Genomic DNA, 19,142 nt, shown 5'->3' with positions numbered 1-19,142 from the left:
AAATGGACCCTTACTAAAAAGAACAGTTGTCTCCACAGAAATTAACAGTGATATGAAGCCTGAAAGTTACCTGTCAGCTGAGAGACAGAGAACACTCAGTTTGGCCATGCAGCAGAGAGGAGGAGACCCGAGGGGAAGGGCACAGGAGGAGGGGGCACTACATAGAGAGCAGGGACAGATAAAAACAGGAGCCTAGGTGGGGGCGGAGGTGGTGATCTCCCATGGACATTGGACATCAGGACACTGAAAGATAAAGCAGGAGAAATAGAGATGACTGGAGAGGGGGGAGTGAAGCCGCTGTTCGGGGCAATGAGAGGAGCAGGAAAGTTGTGCATCTAGAATCAAATCAGAAAAGCACTGCCAACTGATGCCTTCCCAACCTGATGCGCCCACCTGCTCCACTCTCCTGTTGCTCAGAGAATAGTACAGTGCCCTGTGCAGGCAGGGGGCGGGTATAATGCTACGATGCATATCGGAAGCATATTATGTAGTGGGCAGGGCTATACCCGGCAAATTGCGCCCTCCTCCCACACCAAATCATACTGCCCAGGGCAGCTGCCCCTCCCTTCCACCCCTAGTACCGGCCCTGCTGAGGACTAAGGTCACCAGACAGGGGATGGGACAGCCATACACTCCACAAAATTGCAGTGGACATTCAGCAACAGGTCAATTAGCTTTAATTTCTTCCAGAGCACTCTCACTGCTCACTTCAGTCTAGCAATCGGCACACTTACATATTTCTTAGTAAGAAGCAGATATCCGCACTCGATTAGCTTTGAAACCATTAACTTTTACTCCAACCTTAAGGAAACTGCTTGGTCCATTCAAGAAGACAACTTCAATAACTGTAACCGTCTTGTCCCCATAATAAAAAGAGCTTATTTCTCCTCCATGGGAAACACGAAAGCCTGAACTGAAGGTACTGTAAATGTCCCTAAATCAGAGTCTCAGATCCAAAGCATTTAGGTCTACAGGGGGTATAACCCCAGCCCACATCCTACTCACATGATAGGAACAAGAAGGTAAATATCTTGCCCTCAACTCCTCGTTATATTATAGAGATAGATAGATATATTATATACACACATAGTGTGAGTGTGTGTGTGTGTGTATATGTATATATATATATATATATATATATATATATATATATATATATATATATATAATTTTCTTTTTTTTTTTTTTTGAGCCTGTAAACCATTGCACCAATGATCAGCAGATCTGTAGATCTGTTAATGTATTTGTGTGCCCGTACATCCCGTGTAAGCTCATACACTGGCAGGATTAATCAATAAACTACCACAGCGCTCCACAGTGCCGTGGTAGCTTGTTGAGAACTACAAGCCCACAGGAAACAAAGGATGTTGGGGCTTGTAGTTCATTCCCACAATGTCGCGCTGATTTAAAAAAGTGACAACTAATACGGGAATTTCTCCTCATACTGCTGTCATTGGTGTGCAGTCATGTTGGAACAGGAAGGGGCCGTCCCCAAACTGTTCCCACCAAGTTTGGAGCATGAAATTTTCCAAAATGTCTTGGTATGCTGACGCCTTAAGAGTTCCCTTCACTAGAACAAAGCCCAACCCCTGAAAAACAACCCCACACCATAATCCCCTCTCCACCAAATGATTTAGACCATTGCACCAAGCAAGGTCCATAAAGACATGGATGAGCGAGTTTGGGGTGGAGGAACTTGACTGGCCTGCACCGAGTCCTGATCTCAACATGATAGCACACCTTTGGGATGAATTAGAGCAGAGGCTGTGAGCCAGGCCTTCTCGTCCAACATCAGTGCCTGACCTCACATATCCACTTCTGGAAGAATGGTCAAACATTCCCATAGACACACTCCTAAACCTTGTGGACAGCCTTCCCAGAAGAGTTGAAGCTGTTATAGCTGCAAAGGGTGGGCCAACTCAATATTGAACCCTACGGACTAAGACTGGGATGCCATTAAAGTTCATGTGCGTGTAAAGGCAGGTGTCCCAATACTTTTGGTAATATTGTGTACTTGGCTATTGTGTACTTGGCTTCTTTCACTGCTGAACCAACAATGGCATGTAAGTCATCAAACCTCTTTGCGTTGACCAGAAGCTGAATATTTCATTAACACTGCTGGCGGCATACCTGGGAAATGTGTTATTAACTTGTACACGTTTTATATGCTGACAGTGTGACACGATGAGAAGTTGTATAATTACAGCAGGGTTAAATGTAGGCTTTGTTCTTGGTTTGGGACGTTGTTTTTTGGTTAAGCTTCACCTTGCAGTTTAGCTGCTTTAACTATCAGTTAAAAGTGCTTGTATGAGAATTTCATTGTGAAACTTTAGCTTACAGCGCACACATTGTGATGACACTATTCTAGTTTCGGTACATGAAAATGTATCCACACGGCAGCTTGAAATACTACTAGAACTCTCTTGTCATGTTTGGAAGCACCTTAAAGTGGACCTTCAGTTATTTTTTTCAACTTTTCATCTATTAAATCCTCTGCCCTTGTTGTTGTTTTAACTTTGGATAGTAAAACATTTTTTTTCTGCCAGTAAATACCTTATACAGCCCACTTCCTGTTCCTTGTCTGGTCATTAGCCTAGGCTTATGACATCATGCACATCTCTCTCTCTAACTCTCGTGAGAGTTTGCCTGGAAGGAAGGGGGATGAGTCATAAGAGGGCCAATGAGAGCTGCAGGGCTGCAGAGCTGGAGCATAGCTCCCAACTGTCCCTGATTTCAAGGGACTGTCCCTGATTTGGAGCAATGTCCCTCTGTCCCTCTTTCCTCCTCATTTGTCCCTAATTTTGGTCTTCTCTATATAGTTGTATATAAAATACACTTTTTATCTTTCAAAAAGTGTAGCTAAACCTTTCATCTGATTTCTAAATTGCTGCATTTGTACATTTTAAAGGCCAATACAAAGTAGTGGTAAAAAAAAAGCCCTTGTGGATTTAACCACTTCAGCCCCAGAGGATTTGGCTGCCCATAGACCGGGCCATTTTTTGCGATTCGGCACTGCGTCTGTTTAACTGACAATTGCGCGGTTGTGTGACGTGGCTCCCCAACAAAATTGTTTCCACAAATAGAGCTTTCTTTTGGTGGTATTTGATCACCTCTGCGGTTTTTATTTTTTGCGCTATAAACAAAAATAGAGAATTTTTTTTTAAAAAAGGAATATTTTTTACTTTTTGCTATAATAAATATCCCCAGAAAATATATAAAAAAACATTTTTTTTCCTCAGTTTAGGCCGATACGTATTCTTCTACATATTTTTGGTAAAAAAAACCCCCAAAAATTAAAAACGCAATATGTGTTTATTGATTGGTTTGTGCAAAAGTTATAGTGTCTACAAAACAGGGGATAGTTTAATGGCATTTTTATTAATATTTTTTTTTTCTATTAATGGTAGCGATTAGCGATTTTTATCGTGACTGCGACATTATGGTGCACATATCGGACGCTTTTGGCGCCATTTTGGGACCATTCACATTTATACAGCGATTAGTGCTGTAAAAATACACTTATTACTGTGTAAATGTGACTGGCAGTGAAGGGGTTAACCAGTAGGGGGTGGGGAAGAGATTAAGTGTGTCCCAGGGATGTGTTCTAACTGTGGGGGGGCTGGGCTACGTGTGACATGACACTGATCACCGCTCCCGATCATAGGGAGCTGTGATCAGTGTCCCGTCACTAGGAGGAATGGGGAAATGCTTGTTTATATTAGCATTTCCCCGTTCTTCCTCTCCGTGAGACGATTGCGGGACTCCCGGCAGACATCGAGTCCGCGGGACCCGATCATCGGCACCCACGGTGTGCAGCGGGCGCGCGCCTGCTATCCAGACCCCACGAGATCACGTACACTAGCGTGATTTTGCACAGGGGAGCCAACCTGCCGCAGTGAAACTGCGGCGGCTGGTCCGGAAGCAGTTAACCTTTTTTTTTGTTAATTCTCCTTTAGGGGGTGTGGCAGGGGGCGTGTCCTATGCCTATATATGTTTGTACATATGTTCCCATCTCAAAATGTTGGGAGCTATGCAGGAGGTGTGCCTCTGTGTGTGTAAATCCAGGAAGTGAACAGGCAGCAGCTTCAGCTGCCTACAGTTCAAATGGATGCAGCCAGACTCAGTGGAGGGAGATTTCTGCAGCATATTTGGCAAGTACAGAATCACAGTATATATAAAATAATATGCAAAGTGGTTGGAGGAAAGCTTCAGAATGGCAAAGATGTTTTTATTACAAATTATGTTACCAGACTGCAGTTCCTCTTTAAGTAGAGCGTATCATATATTTTCTGCTCAACAAGCGATTGGTACCCTTAAACATACTATTTCAATGCAAAAGTGGATACACAGCCACCCCAAACATCATCGTTGTCAATTAAAGTATAACTAAAGGCAAAACTTTTTTTAGGTTTGGACAGAGTGGAGAGAGATTGGACACCTGTCAGGTTTTCATTATCATCATTATCATTTTCATAGGGAGATCTACCGGCTCTCTTTGTCCTCTATACCATTATTACGAAGAAAGTGGGAAAAAAAAAAAATGTTGCCTTGTCAACAGAACAAGAAAAGAGAGGAAATCTTCCAGTGGGGGGCACTATTTATAGTGACAACCGGGCATTTCCTGTTTTGGCTGTGGTGCAGGAAGGGAAGGGAAATCTCCCCAATAGGGCATTTAAAAAAAAACGTTTTGGCTGTAGTGCTAACATATGGTCTTGTCTACACTAGCAGTGCTCCCTGAAGCCCTGAAGAGTGATCTGCATTCTTATTGCTCTTCAGAGGGCATTTGACAAGCAGTGAGGTAGTTTTGTATCACCTCCTGACACTTGCTTTAACTCCTTGAACCCTACACTAGAACACTGCAACCACTTGTAGGCCGATTGATGGGCTCTCCCATTCAATAGAATAGGACACATTCAGCAGGCAGTACTGCCTGCTGAACAAGATGGTAAGGAATAGTTTTTGGGGCGCTTCCATTCCATAGAATGGGTTGCATTCCGCGGGTGATACTGACTGTTGGAACGCAAATGTGGGGATCATTTTCGGGGCACTCCTATTCAATTGAAGGAGGCAGGGGTGGGGATCATTTTTGCAAAGCATCGTGGTCACAACATGTGTTTACCCGCAGCTGCTGCCTTTGCAGTATACAGGGGAGCAGTTGGGGGGCGGTAAACACTATAGCTCAACCGTGGGGTTTTACTGCCCTCCTAACTCTTATCGTAAACAGAACATAAAAGCTGAAATCCAATAATTTTTTTTCTTTTTTTAACCACTTGCCGACCGCACTTTAGCAAAATCGCGACTACAGCGCGGTCTGCCATTTTAGGGAGGGCGTCATATGCAGCATGCGTGCGGCGAGCTGCGTGATCGCTGCGTCATCCAGACGCAGCTGATCACGGATCGGGGTAAAGAGACTAGCACAGCGGCTCTTTACCACATGATCAGCTGTGTTCAATTACAGCTGATCACAATTAAACACACTTGCCGGTTATTGGCATTCCTTTCCTCACGCTGTCACAGCATAGGGAGAGGAGAGAGTCGGTAATTGGCTAGTGTGAAAGGGAACATCTGCACTGATAATCAGTGTCCTGATTATTAGTGCAGCCCCAACAGTGCCCATTAGTATTGCCAGTGGCCATCAGAGATGCCAATCAGTGCCACCTATCAGTGCCCATCGGTGCCTCCTCATCAGTGCAGCTTCATCAGCGCACATCAGTGAAGGTCTTTTTTCGTGTGTTTAGCAAAAAATAAAAAACAAACAAACACAGTGGTGACTAAATACGTCCAAAAGAAAGTTCTATTTGTGTGAAAAATAATAATAAAAATGTCATATGGGTACAGCGCTGGATGACCACGCAATCGTCATCAAAGTGCAAAAGCACTGAAAGCTGAAAATTGGCCTGGGAAGAAGGGGGTAAAAGTGCCCAGTAAGCAAGCGGTGTTACCTTTAATTAAGACTGTCCTAGGTTTGGATGACTGCTGGTTACTGCAAAAATCATAGCTCTCTGGTGCCGGATCTGGCACAAAGTGCTATATTTCTGCCGCTATGGCAAAGCTCCCAACTTTCCCTCATTTGGAACGACAGTCCCTTTTTTGGGACCAAAACTTTCTGTCCCTAATGCAGCCTCAGTTATACCTCTATATTACTGCATGTGTTATTTTAAAAAGTCAATTTAAGGGAAAATTAGAGGTAAAACATATAAAAATATAAAAGATAATAAAACATAAAAAGGAAAAATAGAGGTCAAAAAGCCAATAATTTTCTGCATATTAGATCTTTGTGGCCCATGTAATCAGGACTATGGCAGGGACCTGTGTTAGACTCTATAATCTAATGAACCCACAAAAGTGTGCAAAAGCTGTATGTAGAAAGAGGCATTTTTCCTTTCCCCTCTGATGAAAAATATATCAATAAATTATTGCAAAATATTAATAATAATAATAATAATAATAACTGGTGCAATACTGGTTGGCACCATAATCCAGTAGGTACCACGTGCTGAGGAATGGTTCCGCATGACTGTGGAATGGCTTATTATGGGTTGTTGTATTTATGTGTTATTTCTCACTCTGCACTTGCATCAATATTGTGTCTGAAAACACTGGTGGGTGTGAAATGTTACTAAAACAGTCTACAAAAATAGATTCAAGGTTCGGGAAAACAGTTCCTGATGAAGATGCCAACTGATACTCCATGACAATTAAATCCATTTTAGCCCAAATAAAAACAAAACACAAATACAAATAAGTACAGGAAATAAAACCATTATGCAACCAAGCTATAGAGTTGTTAGGGGGACGCGTTTGTGACAGCGCAATTGTGTGAACCCTCCACTTTTATAGGCATTTCAGGGACATGGGTGTTGGAAATGATGTATATAGTATCTAGTTTTGTATGCAGCAGTATACAAATCTGCGGGCCCCTATAAACACCTTTGTCCACAAAAAATAATGCTGCTCTGTGTTCACCAGAATAAAAAAAAAAAAAAAAAAAATAGGACAGGGAGAGGATATGGAGATAAGGAGGTGAGAGGAACATGAGGAGAGAGCTGTGTTCTTTATAATACATCAGGAATGAAGTAGGCAGGGCTGACACCACGTGATTAGGAATTCAGAGCTGTGTTGTCATGTCAAAGAGGAAGATAGGAGCACACTGTACTTCTAGCTTGCTGCATGTTTAAATGGATAAAACATTGAGAAATGTGCATGTATTGGAAAGATGTACTAAATACCGTATTTATTGGCGTATAACACGCACTTTTTGCCCCTTAAAATAGGGGGGAAATCGTGTGTGCGTGTTATACGCCGAAATAGGCTGCCAGCGAGGGGAAGGAGGGGACGAACGCTGCCGAAATAGAGTCAGATCTCCTGTGTACTCGGCTCGGCTCGCAGTCACACTCAGTCCCTCCCCCTGGACATCTCCTAGCATTGACGTCCCGGCATTGGACCGGGGTTATATCCATCATAGGATCCGGTCCAGGGGGCGGGACTGAGCGTGACGCCGAGCCAAGTACATAGGAGATCTGGCTCTATTTTGTCAGCGCTCATCCCCACCTATCCCTCGATGGCACCATATATAATGGCAAGCCTGGACACTGAGCAATGCTGCAGGTGGGCGTAATTAGACTGCAGATGGGCACTGATTAGGCTTGACCGTTATTTTGCTTCAAAGTGGTTTATTTTTTTTTAAAGTTTTTTTCCTGAAACTTCCCTCTTAAATTGGGGTGTGTGTTATACGCCGGCATGTGTTATACGCCGGCATTTGTGTTATACACCGATAAATACAGTGTGCTTTAAGTGGCTGCTATGTAAATAGGTCATACTGGTGTTGAGTTACAAAAACTGGAGAGTACAAAATCTGGTGCAGTTCTGCAGAGAAAGCTTCCAGGTTTTATTGTCAAAGCTTATTGAACAAGCTGAAGCTAGAAGCTGATTGGCTGCACCAGATTTTGTACTCTCCAGTTTTAGTTGTGTATGTCATTCTGTATTAGTGGCTGGCCATACAAATTACAGCAAACGATGACTATACTAGATATTAGGACAAAACTAAAACTAGGCTTCTGCAACACTTCTTCTACCTCTTTATATAATAGAGCAAAAAATCGTTTCAGAGCACCATTTGGGTCTTCCACTTACATGTATTTGATTTTCATTCTTGATTTCTTTCTGCTCTGATCGTACGTTGCCATCAGCGGGCAAAGTGAGTCTCAGTCGACAAATGCTCCCCTAGAGAGAAAATAAAATTACTATGTTAGTAGATTATATGTTAAGGAAAGAAAGAAAAATAGCTTATACCAGATTGCTGTTAAAATATTACAAAACACTTTACATAGCTAGTTAGGAATTCATTAGTATGAAGTATTTTTTAGTAGTTAAAGTATATCTAAAGCCTAAACATTTTATTTTTAGTTTTGAAATAGTTAAAAGTGGAACTAAACTGTATCTGAGGACTACAAACTGAAAACGTTGTTTGATTAATTTTTAATATTCACAGAAAACTCATCCACCCATGTCTCCATGCTTTATTTTGTTAAGAATTAAAAAAAAAAAAAAAACACCTCCTGCATCCCTAGCCGCAGCCAAGTTGAGTAAGGGCAGATAATTCATTGAGCATTTACTTCCTGGAATCCATCTGCCCTTAGTTCAGGCGTGAAGTCTGGAGGGTGTGCTTAGCTGAGAAAGCCCCTCCTCCAGATAAAAGAACAAAAAAATTGCCCATGAAGACTCCTGGGATGTATGACATCATGTTGGCCTAGGCCACAAACCAGGAAGCACCTGAAGAAATTTAAAAAAAGAAAAAAGTTTAAAACAAGTAAATATAAATATACCTTCCTATCTATTTACTAATGCTAGCAGGATAAGAATTAAAAATAGTTCAAGAGACATTACAGGTATTAATAGGAAATGTATCCAGAAGAAGAGGAGAAAATCTCCTCTTAGTTTTCACGGGGAAAAGTGTCACCATTGGAATATCCCCCTCACTGTCCAGACAATGATCACCAATACTGATAGGGCAAATCTTCCCGTTGGGGACAGAGAAAGCAATAATAAAGCTGACACACCTAACCTAAACCAAAAATGTCCAAAGTAGTGGAACCTAATAGAAATGAGTGGTGCACATATTCGTGCTATACTGTATATTAACTTAATATTTTATCTGGTTAGCATTTTAAAAATAAAAATTATTATTTTGGTATGTTATCAAGCAAGCTTTATAAAATAAATTCATACATTCATATATATATATATATATATATATATATATATATATATATATATATATATATATATATATATATATATATATATATCAGTATTTCCATAGTTCAGAGAGTGTTTGACAGGTGTTGAGGAGGCAATATGTTGGCATGGCCCCATTCAATACCACCTGCTGAAATGCGATGGGGGGGGATCATTTTTGCTGTGTCGCAATACAAAGCATCGCAGCCGCAGCATGTGTAGACCCACATCCTCTGCCCTTGTGGCTTAATGTGGAGCAGTTTGGATTGCAGTACAAAAATACACATCCACGTGTTTTTAATGCCCCCCAACCATAAGTGTACTCGAGATGAAAGACATACATTCACTTAGGCCTAGAACTTACCCTAATTTAAATGTCCACCCACAAGAAACTTTTATTACAGTGGCCAGGTCACCCAACAGGTGGGTCTGTTCCTAACCACTTTAGAGTTTTGACTGTTCCAGTCCACCTTTGGGATGTTCCTACTGTTTCTTCCTACGGTTTCTGTTGCATTCTCCTCTGGAACTCCCTGTCCCGGTATATCCGATCAGCCCCTAACCTGTCCACCTTTAGGAGATCCCTGAAAACTCACTTATTTACGGAAGCCTATCCTACACCCACCTAACAACCCCATCAAATCATTCCCCGCATTTATTACCTTTGTACCACCACCCCCTTCCTTTAGAATGTAAGCTCTATGAGCAGAGCCCTCCTGTGCCTTCTGTATTGAACTGCAATTGTGCTGTTCCCTCTCTACATTGTAAAGGGCTGCGTAAACTGTTGGCGCTATATAAATCATGTATAATAATAATAATGTATAATAATAATTATAAAAAAGTAAAAATCCAACAAGGACAGTAGGACCTTGAATGATGGTGGTGGTAGAGGTTACAGGGCCAGGAATTCCAGCAGAGTGATCTCACCAGAGGTATAAGAGACCATTAAGTGGTCCTGAAGTTTCTATTAAACAGTTAAATAAGTTGAAGAGTTCCTTTAAGAATCTGCTGCATGTACTTAGATTTCATGGTTCACTGACAAGCTACAAATATTTAGCATGATCCCTAGATGTTCTAACATATACAGGACTTTGATTCCTAGAAATGTTGTACGGGTCAACATTTGTTAAAGTAGTTAGTACAACCCCGTTGACATATTTGAAGACATACTAGTCATAATCACACAAGGACAGTCAGGAAATAACGCTAATGCCCTGTACACACGACCAGTTTTGCCGTCGGAATAAACTCCGAAGGTTTCTCTAATGGAACTCCGACGGAATTCCGCTCAAGCGGTCTTGCCTACACACGGTCACACCAAAGTCTGACCGTTCAGAACGCGGTGCCATACAACACGTAAGACGGGACTAGAAAAAGGAAGTTCAGTAGCCAGTAGCCAAGAGCTTCCATCTCGTACTTGCTTCAGAGCATGTGTCGTTTTTGGTCCGTCAGAACAGCATACAGACAAGCGGTTTTCCCAATAGGAATTGGTTCCGTCGGAAATATTTAGAACATGTTCTCTTTCTAGGTCCGTCAGAATTTTCGAAAAAAAAAGTCAGATGAAGCCTACACACGATCGTAATAGACGATGAAAAGCTTCCGTCTGACTTTTTCTGTCGGACATTCCACTCGTGTGTACGGGGCATTAGAGTAGGAATAGGAGAACACTCTCTGACAGACACTCGGCCTACAATTTTATGTCATCTTCATAGCTTGGAACCAGTGTACCCTCTTGACCTACCTTTTCACCAACATTTTACTCAGCCCTTAAATAAACTTGTTTCTTTACACTGTAATTATAATTCCAAACAAACCTGACAGTGAACCTCAAAATGATTCCCAGTAAACACCAATTTTATAAGCAGCCATTTTTTAATTAAAGCTGATCTACGCAATAAGCAAATATTGTCTAAATAAAAAAAGGTCTGTGTATTCTTACTTGAATCTTGACGTGCTTTGTGTATCTATTCTAGGTCTGTACGATAATTTAATTGAAAGTTAACCTCTCTGCATGAGCTTCCTAAAATAAGGACCAGTCACTGCTGCTCTCTCTCCTTGTGCAGGATGACTGGTCTTGTCTCCGCCCCTCCTGTAGTTTTTAACAGACAGCCTGTAGTATTTGGGGCCCACAGGCTATGTACAGCACAGAGATATTGTCACCACTACTTTCACAAAGGCTATTGGGAGTTTGAGCAGGGCCATGGATATGGGGGTACCATTGATCCTCCTGTACAGGGCCCAGGCAAGCAGGGGGGCCCAGGCAGCAGGATGAATCGGATATGGGCAGGCAGGGGGATCGGCATGGCAGGGGGGCAGTTACTGGAAATGACCCCCTATATGGCTCTCTCTGCAGTAGATGAAATCTAGCTTCTTCTACTCTCCCTCCCACCAGCTTTCTGCCGCTGCAGCGAGCGCCATACAAGGGATTGAGTCCTGCACCGATCACCCTCCCCATGTACCATACCTTTCCCTGTTACCTGTTCCCCTCACCCACAGTGCTGCAGGTTTCCCCCCTATCCTTCTCTCCTGCAGCGGCAAGCACACAATAGGGTCCTTCAGAATGGGAGAAGGTTCCAGTAAATATGTAATATTTACCAGCCCCTTCCTTTCCTAAATGAACACAATGAGTGATCACTCACTGTGTTCATTCATAACTGCAGCATAGTAACTTGTGCTCATTTGGGGGGGGGCTGTACGTTTGTCTGTATGGGGCACTGTGGTTTCAAACAGCAGTCCTGCTATTGAGGAAAACATTGCGTAAAAGTATTTATGCCTGGAGACCAGACATGTAAAAAAAAAATTACTTATGCATTCTAGTGCTGTTAAAGTGTTACTAAACCCACAACAGTAAAATCAGTGTGTATATGCAGTAAAGCATGCCTGTTTTACTCACTGTGGAACCTAAGGGGTTAATCCTCTGCATTATGTCAAAAGGCTGTTTGATTCTGTATTCTCTGATAATCCCCTTCTTCCACTATCCCCAATCCATCTCCTGATAGAACAGAGCCTTGGAGTCACTCTGCACATGCTCAGTTTGGGGTGTATTGCTAGATAGATTTTTTTTTTTCTTGGGATGGTGCATGAGATCAGCACAGGGCCAATCGGCATTGTCCAGACAGAGGGTCAGGTGTCATGCAGCCTCATAAGACAGTCAAAGCAGAATGAAAACTCCTCCTACAAGCTTTAACCAGTGCTCGGCCGGACACTGATAGTCAAGTCACAAGACTGCTATATGCTGCTGATGAAAAAAGGTATTTAGCAGTTTATATTTACTAAAATAATTGCATTTCCATGTTTTTTGTTCTGTGGGAAACCACATTTAGTGAATGCAGGGTCCTGGGTTTAGTAACACTTTAATGCTTACTCAGGAAAAAAGGGATGTTAGTAGGTGTAGCCGTGTTTACTTTTAATATCCAATCAAAGTGACGTTTTTTTTTGCTAGTACACGATTGGGTGTGTAACGTGAGCAACTTATAAGGGGTCCCTGGTTCAAATACTGGGCAGAATACTATCTGCATTGAGTTTGCATGTTCTCCCTGTGCCTGTGTGGGTTTCCTCCGGGTACTTTGTTTTCTACCCAAACTCAAAAGACATGCTGGTAGGTTCTGCTTCTAAAGCTTTTTACACATGGGCCGTGAATCGGCTGAAACCAGCCAACTTTCAGCCCATGTGTACAACTGTCTGTATGTATGTCAATCAGCACTGACATACAATGGCTGCAAGCACTGATCAGTGTATTCTGACTGGAGGGGGGGGGGGGGTTGGCAGTCCCCCTGTCAGAACACAAAGGCACAGTGGGGGGGGGGGGGCTATCCGCATTAACATCACTTCTGTTAGTACGGTGATCTCTCAGGTTTTTTTTTCAGCCCGCTGGGTTGAGGGGAAAAAAACCCTAGACTTTAGATGCTCAGGTAAAAAAACGAGAGCTCTGGATCACAATACTGGTTGAATAGAATTAAAAACCCTCTGGTAGGTCCACTTGATAGCATAGCAGGAACTGTATGCTGATAGACTTATGTTGTTTCATAGTTATATATTAGGCAAGGTTGAAAAAAGACAAGCCCATCAAGTCCAACCTGTGTGTGTGTGCTTTTATGTCAATATTACATTGTATACCCCTGCATGTTGTGGTCGTTTAGGTGCCTATCTAATCGTTTTTTTAAATTATCTATGCTCCTTGCTGAAACCACTGCTTGTGGAAGAGATTTCCACATCCTTACTGCTCTTACAGTAAAGAACCCTCTACACAGTTTAAAGTTAAACCGCTTTTCTTCTAGTTTTAGTGATTGGCCGCGTGCCTTTTTAAATTCCCTTTCGCTGAAAAGTTTTATCTCTATCGTAGGGTCACCAGTACAGTATTTGTACATTGAAATCATATCCCCTCTCAAGCGTCTATTCTCTAGAGAATAGAAGTTCAATGCTTGTAATCTTTCCTCATAACAAAGGTCCTCCAGTCCCTTTATTAACTTTGTTGCCCTTCTCTGGACTCTCTCCAGTTCCAGCACATCCTTCCTGAGGACTGGTGCCCAGAACTGGATGGCAAACTCCAGGTGCAGCCGGACCAGAGTCTTGTAGAGCGGGAGAATTATCGTTTCATCTCTGGAGTTAATCCCCTTTTTAATGCATGCCAATATTCTATTTGCTTTGCTTGAAGTAGCTTGGCATTGCATGACATTGCTGAGCCGGTCATCTATTAGGACGCTTTTCCATCCTAGATTCCCCCAGAGGTTCTCACCCTAGTGAGTAGATTGCATTCATGTTTCACATGTGGGTTAGCGCCATCTCATGGTCAGAGGCCGAATAACTTTACTGGGACCCACATACAGAATAAGGATAACATCCTTTACACTTGTCAGTAACACCTGTCCCAACAACTACTACATAGACACTTAAGGGATATAGCGTTGAGCTCTGATTTTCCTCCACTTCATTGTGCCCAGTCCAAAGGCAAAGGGTGGAGCCATCGCACTTACATCCCAAGGACTTCCAGGTCCAGTCCCTAGAAGGGTTCTGTTCTGCAGTGGGCCCCAAGATAAAGACCCAGCTGCCCGTTGGGGTGCACCAAGTTCAAGCTACCCTCACCTACAGAACTTCTGTCACCTTTCACCACCATCTCCATGCAAGGGGAAGTTACACCATAGAACACAATTAACCCACCAATAACCACACTTTAACCCTTAGTGGAAAACACCAGTAACATTTAGGCACCTGCCTACAAGCTCATTAACATATTGTATATGTATTTTAACTGTGTATTTAGCCATTTGTCTGATGTTCAGCTTTTAACAACCAGTAGCGTGTAGGAATGTGGAAGGGTCCTCTACAGGAACACAATGTATTCAGAAATAATAATCACACACTGCAAAGGAGACATTCACATGGTGCATGTATTGTGTTTTCCCTTTCAGCGTTTAACAAAAGCTACAACCATAGGAAATGTCAATATGGGGGAAAATTATTAGCCTCTCAAGCCAGCTTAATTTCTAAGAATATAATCCTCAAGTAAATGTCAATGGGAACTGTAAGAAAATGAAGCCACTGAAATCAGATCGGGCACAACCAAGAATTCAGGAGTGCCAGCTTTAAATCGGGAAGAAATGTGAAGTCTGCCACAAGAACAATTATGTAAGCAGGACATTCCAGGGTGTGAACTTGGTTCCAAGAGCTGCATACCACACATGACTAATAAAGATTATGACAGGTACGTTCAAAAATAAAAACCGCATACATCAAAATGTGATCTAATAAAAAGGTGACAACAAGCTAATATAACCCAGGAATAAATTACACCTGAACATTATGCTTCTCATTGAGATCTTGTATAATTTTAATTGTACGTTATAACACAAGGTAACACATTTCTCTTTTTTACAACAGCTAAATTAATAGAGGAGCAGTCAATGTGGACACAGTCAATGTGGACACAGTCAATGTGGACACAGTAGTTAGGACTCATGCACATGGATGATTAGGAGTTCCTGTGTGCTGAGATGTCAGATCTCCGGCACTGGGGGAGCCTCACATGCCACAGACAGCTGCTGACACATGTGAATAGTTGTACAGGGATGTACTCGGGTAAACGCCAGTGGCTTCTGCATCAACTTTTATCCATGTGTTGGCAGGCCTACGCCAAGTGTGTGGGCAGGGTCAACTGTGCCCATGCAAGTGGGTTCACCTCTCACGCAGACCGTGCTCATCAATGCTCAGGGCAAGGCAGAGACTGCGGTCGTGAAAAATCTAACAGTTCCCCAACTTAAAGATGAACCTTCACTGTGTGCAGTAATAAAACGTACAGAGTTCCTCTGAAAAGCGATTTGTCCCATGTACACACTGTAACTTGTATGTTTGCATTAGGAGGGACGTGCAGAGCCTGCACCAATCCAGTGTACCTCTGTTACCTCGCTCCCAGTAACAGAATGGGGTCCCGCTGAGCACATAGCGCGTACCTCGTGTGTGCTTTCACTTAACTTTTCCTTTCTCGTACCTCATGACCAGGCCACAGATCAACATAATGTGGGTTCGGATCCGGTTGCTATTGGATACCGCCCGCTAGGGAGGGAGCCAGAACATCAACCCCCTCGCTACCGGAGCACCTGTCACCTTTACCAGGTACCATGCTTAACAACTGGTTGATTGCAACTTGTTCCTTTACTTGGTTACCCATAGCAACTACACTCCTCTACTTGTCTTGCAGAGTTAACCATTCATAACTTGTTACTTCATACCCTGTTGTGCTTTACAGACCCAGGTTCTTTTGGAATACGCCAGAACCAACATGCACCTCTTTGAGTAACTTCAGACCAGGCTCATATCGGTGAATATAACTTTCCCCCTAAAAACAAAATGTAGTAAGCAGCTACAAATACTGTAGCTGCTGACTTTTAATAATAGGACACTTACCTATGCGATGTTGGCACCCCAGCAGATTTTCGGATCTGCTTGTTGTAAGGGAAACTAGCAGTGAAGCCTTTCCGCTTTACAGCCGGTTCCATGCTGCGCATGCGTGGTCTTCTGCGCTTTCTAATTGGCCCGGCGGGAGAGGAAGGAGGAGGGGCCCCAACTTCCGAGGGACGGCGCCATCTCCAGAAGTGGGGAAAGGGTACCTGTCAAAAATAAGTGCCTATTCCCCCTCCCCCCTGAAAGGTGCCAAATGTGGCACTGGATGGGGGGGGGGGGGAGGAGACAGATAGAGCAGAAGTTCCACTTTTGGGTGCTGGATAATTAAACTGTACACATTATTCAACCTGCCTATACAGGCATGCAAATACAGCACTTCTCCCTGAATTCAAAAGTGGTGCATGCAGGAAAAAGTGCCATATGCACTTACATGGGTAAACGCCAAAGCAGAAGCCATCAGCTTTTACTTGCGCAAAGCCATGTGCAGCCATTCATTTGTATACATGGCACAAGTGGCCCAAAACTCCTCTTCCCCCACTGGTGCTCTTGGCTCCTCCTCTGCCTGGTGTGCCATCATAAGAAGCCATTTCCTATTGTTACACACTTGCGGGCTCGGGATTGACAGCAGCGAGAGCCAACCCTGTGAGAGCAGGGAGAGCCGCTACAGATGAGCATAGTGCTGGATGGAGTGAGGGCTCAGGTAAGTATAAGGAAGGGGTGACATTATTACCTAAACATTTTTTACCTTAATGCTGCAAAACGCACTTAAGCATTTTTTACTAGTCAGCTGGGTGCGATTTGACTGACTGACATCACCAGTGACACCAATGCACTGATCAGTGCTAATATTTTACACTGCTATACATGTATGTGATCCGGCACAGAGCAGCTGCCCTGCTGCAGTATATCTACATGGGGCCGTCCACAAGCTGTTAAGGTAAAAGTGTTCACTTTAATGAATACTTATCAGTATTCTTTGTTAAGAGTATTCTTTGAAAAGAAAATAGCTTAGTAACATTCTACTTTGCCACCATTCACACAGAATAAACGTACATGCAAACACTATATATACCTACACCCAATAATGTTTTCTATTTCTCTCCATTAAAATGTAATAATAATTTGTATCAGGAAAGCAGAATGTCGCAATCTTCATTTTCTGCATTGCAAAATGTTTCTGCTCCTCAGCAGATCATGTATGTTATCTCACTGAAAAGCATAGATGACCCAATAGTGGGTGTGAAGGTGGGTACCATTTTTTTGTAATAGGAGGTCTTGTATCGTTATCACATTTTTTTTCCTCCTATACATTAGTGTGGCTTCCTACCCACACTCTGACTGCTACGGAGAGATTTTCAGTTCTGGGGAATGAATGGCCTATATTGTATGAGAAGTGAACATAGAAAGGTGTCTGAAGAGTTTGTGTTTTTCTAGTCTGTTGAATGATTACAGAACATTCCTCTAATGCAGATCTCACTTGAAAGTTTCAGAGAACTGATATACGTTGAACAAGTGCAAAAAAATCAGAGATACTGAGCCACAAACAGTGCAGATAGAAGACACAAAAAAACAATTGGTTTTCAATTGTTTGATAATGGCAATCTGTAACAGAAGGTGCAATGCAGGACATTTATAAATAGCCTGTAAGAAAATGATCGGACTTTAGCTGTCATTTTCTAGTATAGTATATCATGTGAAAAAAAAAAAAAAATCTATGGTCAGCTGCCAGAGACTGCTGAAACTATGCAGGCATTGTCTCTGCAAGTCTTACCAAGACCATTGCTGTGCTCTGATGTATCCCAGCTTAGTGGTTAGCACTTATGTCTTGCAGCACTAGGGACCTTGGTTTGAATCCCAACCATGACACTACCTGCATTAGAGTTTGCATATTGTTCTTATTGTTTGCGTGGCTTGGGTACTCCAGTTTCCTTCCAAAGTCATGCAGGCAGGTCAATTAATTACTGTGTAAATTGGCCCTACTATGCGTATGTATGTGTGGTTATTACCACAGACAGCCATCACATACTTCCCACTATTCTGTGGGACATTTACACAGGAGGACATTGATGGCGTCTGGCAGGTGATGTGTTGCTTTAACAATTTGCCGACCGCTGCACGCCGATATACGTTGGCACAATGACAGCGGTGGGCAAATGGGTGTACCTGTACATCCCCTTTAATGGTCGGGGCTAGCAGGCGCGCACCTGCACCCGCCGCATACAGCGTGACCGTGCCCGTGGGATCGGCGGACTCGATGTCCACCGGTCTCCCGGCAATTGTGTCACGGAGCCGCAGAATGGGGAAGTGTAAACAAGGCATTTCCCCGTTCTGCCTTGTGACATGACAGAGATCACTGCTCCCTGTCATCGAGAGCAGTGATCGCTGTCATGAGAGTTAAAGCCCATCCCCCCGACAGTTAGAATCACTCCCTAGGACACATTTAACCCCTTCATCACCCCCTAGTGTTAACTCCTTCCCTGCCAGTGTCATTTACACAGTAATCAGCGCATTTTTATAGCACTGATCACTGTATAAATGACAGTGGTCCCAAAATAGTGTCAAAAGTGTCCAATGTGTCCGCCATAATGTCGCAGTAATGATAAAAATCGCAGATCACCACAATTACTAATAAAAAAAAAATAATAATAAAGATGCCATAAAACTATCCCCTGTTTTGTAGAAGCTATAACTTTTGCGCAAACCAATCAATATACGCTTATTGCGATTTTTTTTACCAAACATAAGTAGAAGAATACATATCGGCCTAAACTGAGAAAAAATTTGCTTTTTTAAAAAAAAAAAAAAAAAAAAAAAAAATGGGGATATTTATTATACCAAAAAGTACAAAATATTGTGTTTTTTTCAAAATTGTCTCTGTTTTTTTGTTTATAGCAAAAAAAATAAAAACTGCAGAGATGATCAAATACCACCAAAAGAAAGTTCCATTTGTGGGGAAAAAAAGGACGTCATTTTTGTTTGGGTGCAACGTCACACGATCGTGCAATTGTCAG

General features: G+C 42.6%; 1 protein-coding gene across 3 annotated transcripts in view; it reads right to left on the bottom strand.

Moving 5' to 3' along the window:
• Nucleotides 1-19,142, bottom strand: part of MYZAP (myocardial zonula adherens protein) — a 145,794-nt gene that overhangs the window by 91,203 nt on the left and 35,449 nt on the right. For 2 of the 3 annotated variants that reach the window (XM_073618803.1, XM_073618804.1), the window contains exon 2: nucleotides 8,134-8,223. The exons of the other annotated variant lie outside the window; for it this stretch is intronic. In XM_073618803.1, coding sequence (XP_073474904.1) covers nucleotides 8,134-8,223 — 90 coding nt within the window. The remainder of the gene's footprint in view (nucleotides 1-8,133; nucleotides 8,224-19,142) is intronic. 3 annotated transcript variants of the gene reach the window in all.

The sequence above is a fragment of the Aquarana catesbeiana genome, linkage group LG03 (genome assembly GCF_042186555.1).
Source record: "Aquarana catesbeiana isolate 2022-GZ linkage group LG03, ASM4218655v1, whole genome shotgun sequence".
NCBI classification, from domain to species: domain Eukaryota; kingdom Metazoa; phylum Chordata; class Amphibia; order Anura; family Ranidae; genus Aquarana; species Aquarana catesbeiana.
The sequence above is the reverse complement of the archived record's forward strand: the minus strand, read 5'-3'. Positions and strand labels throughout refer to the sequence as shown.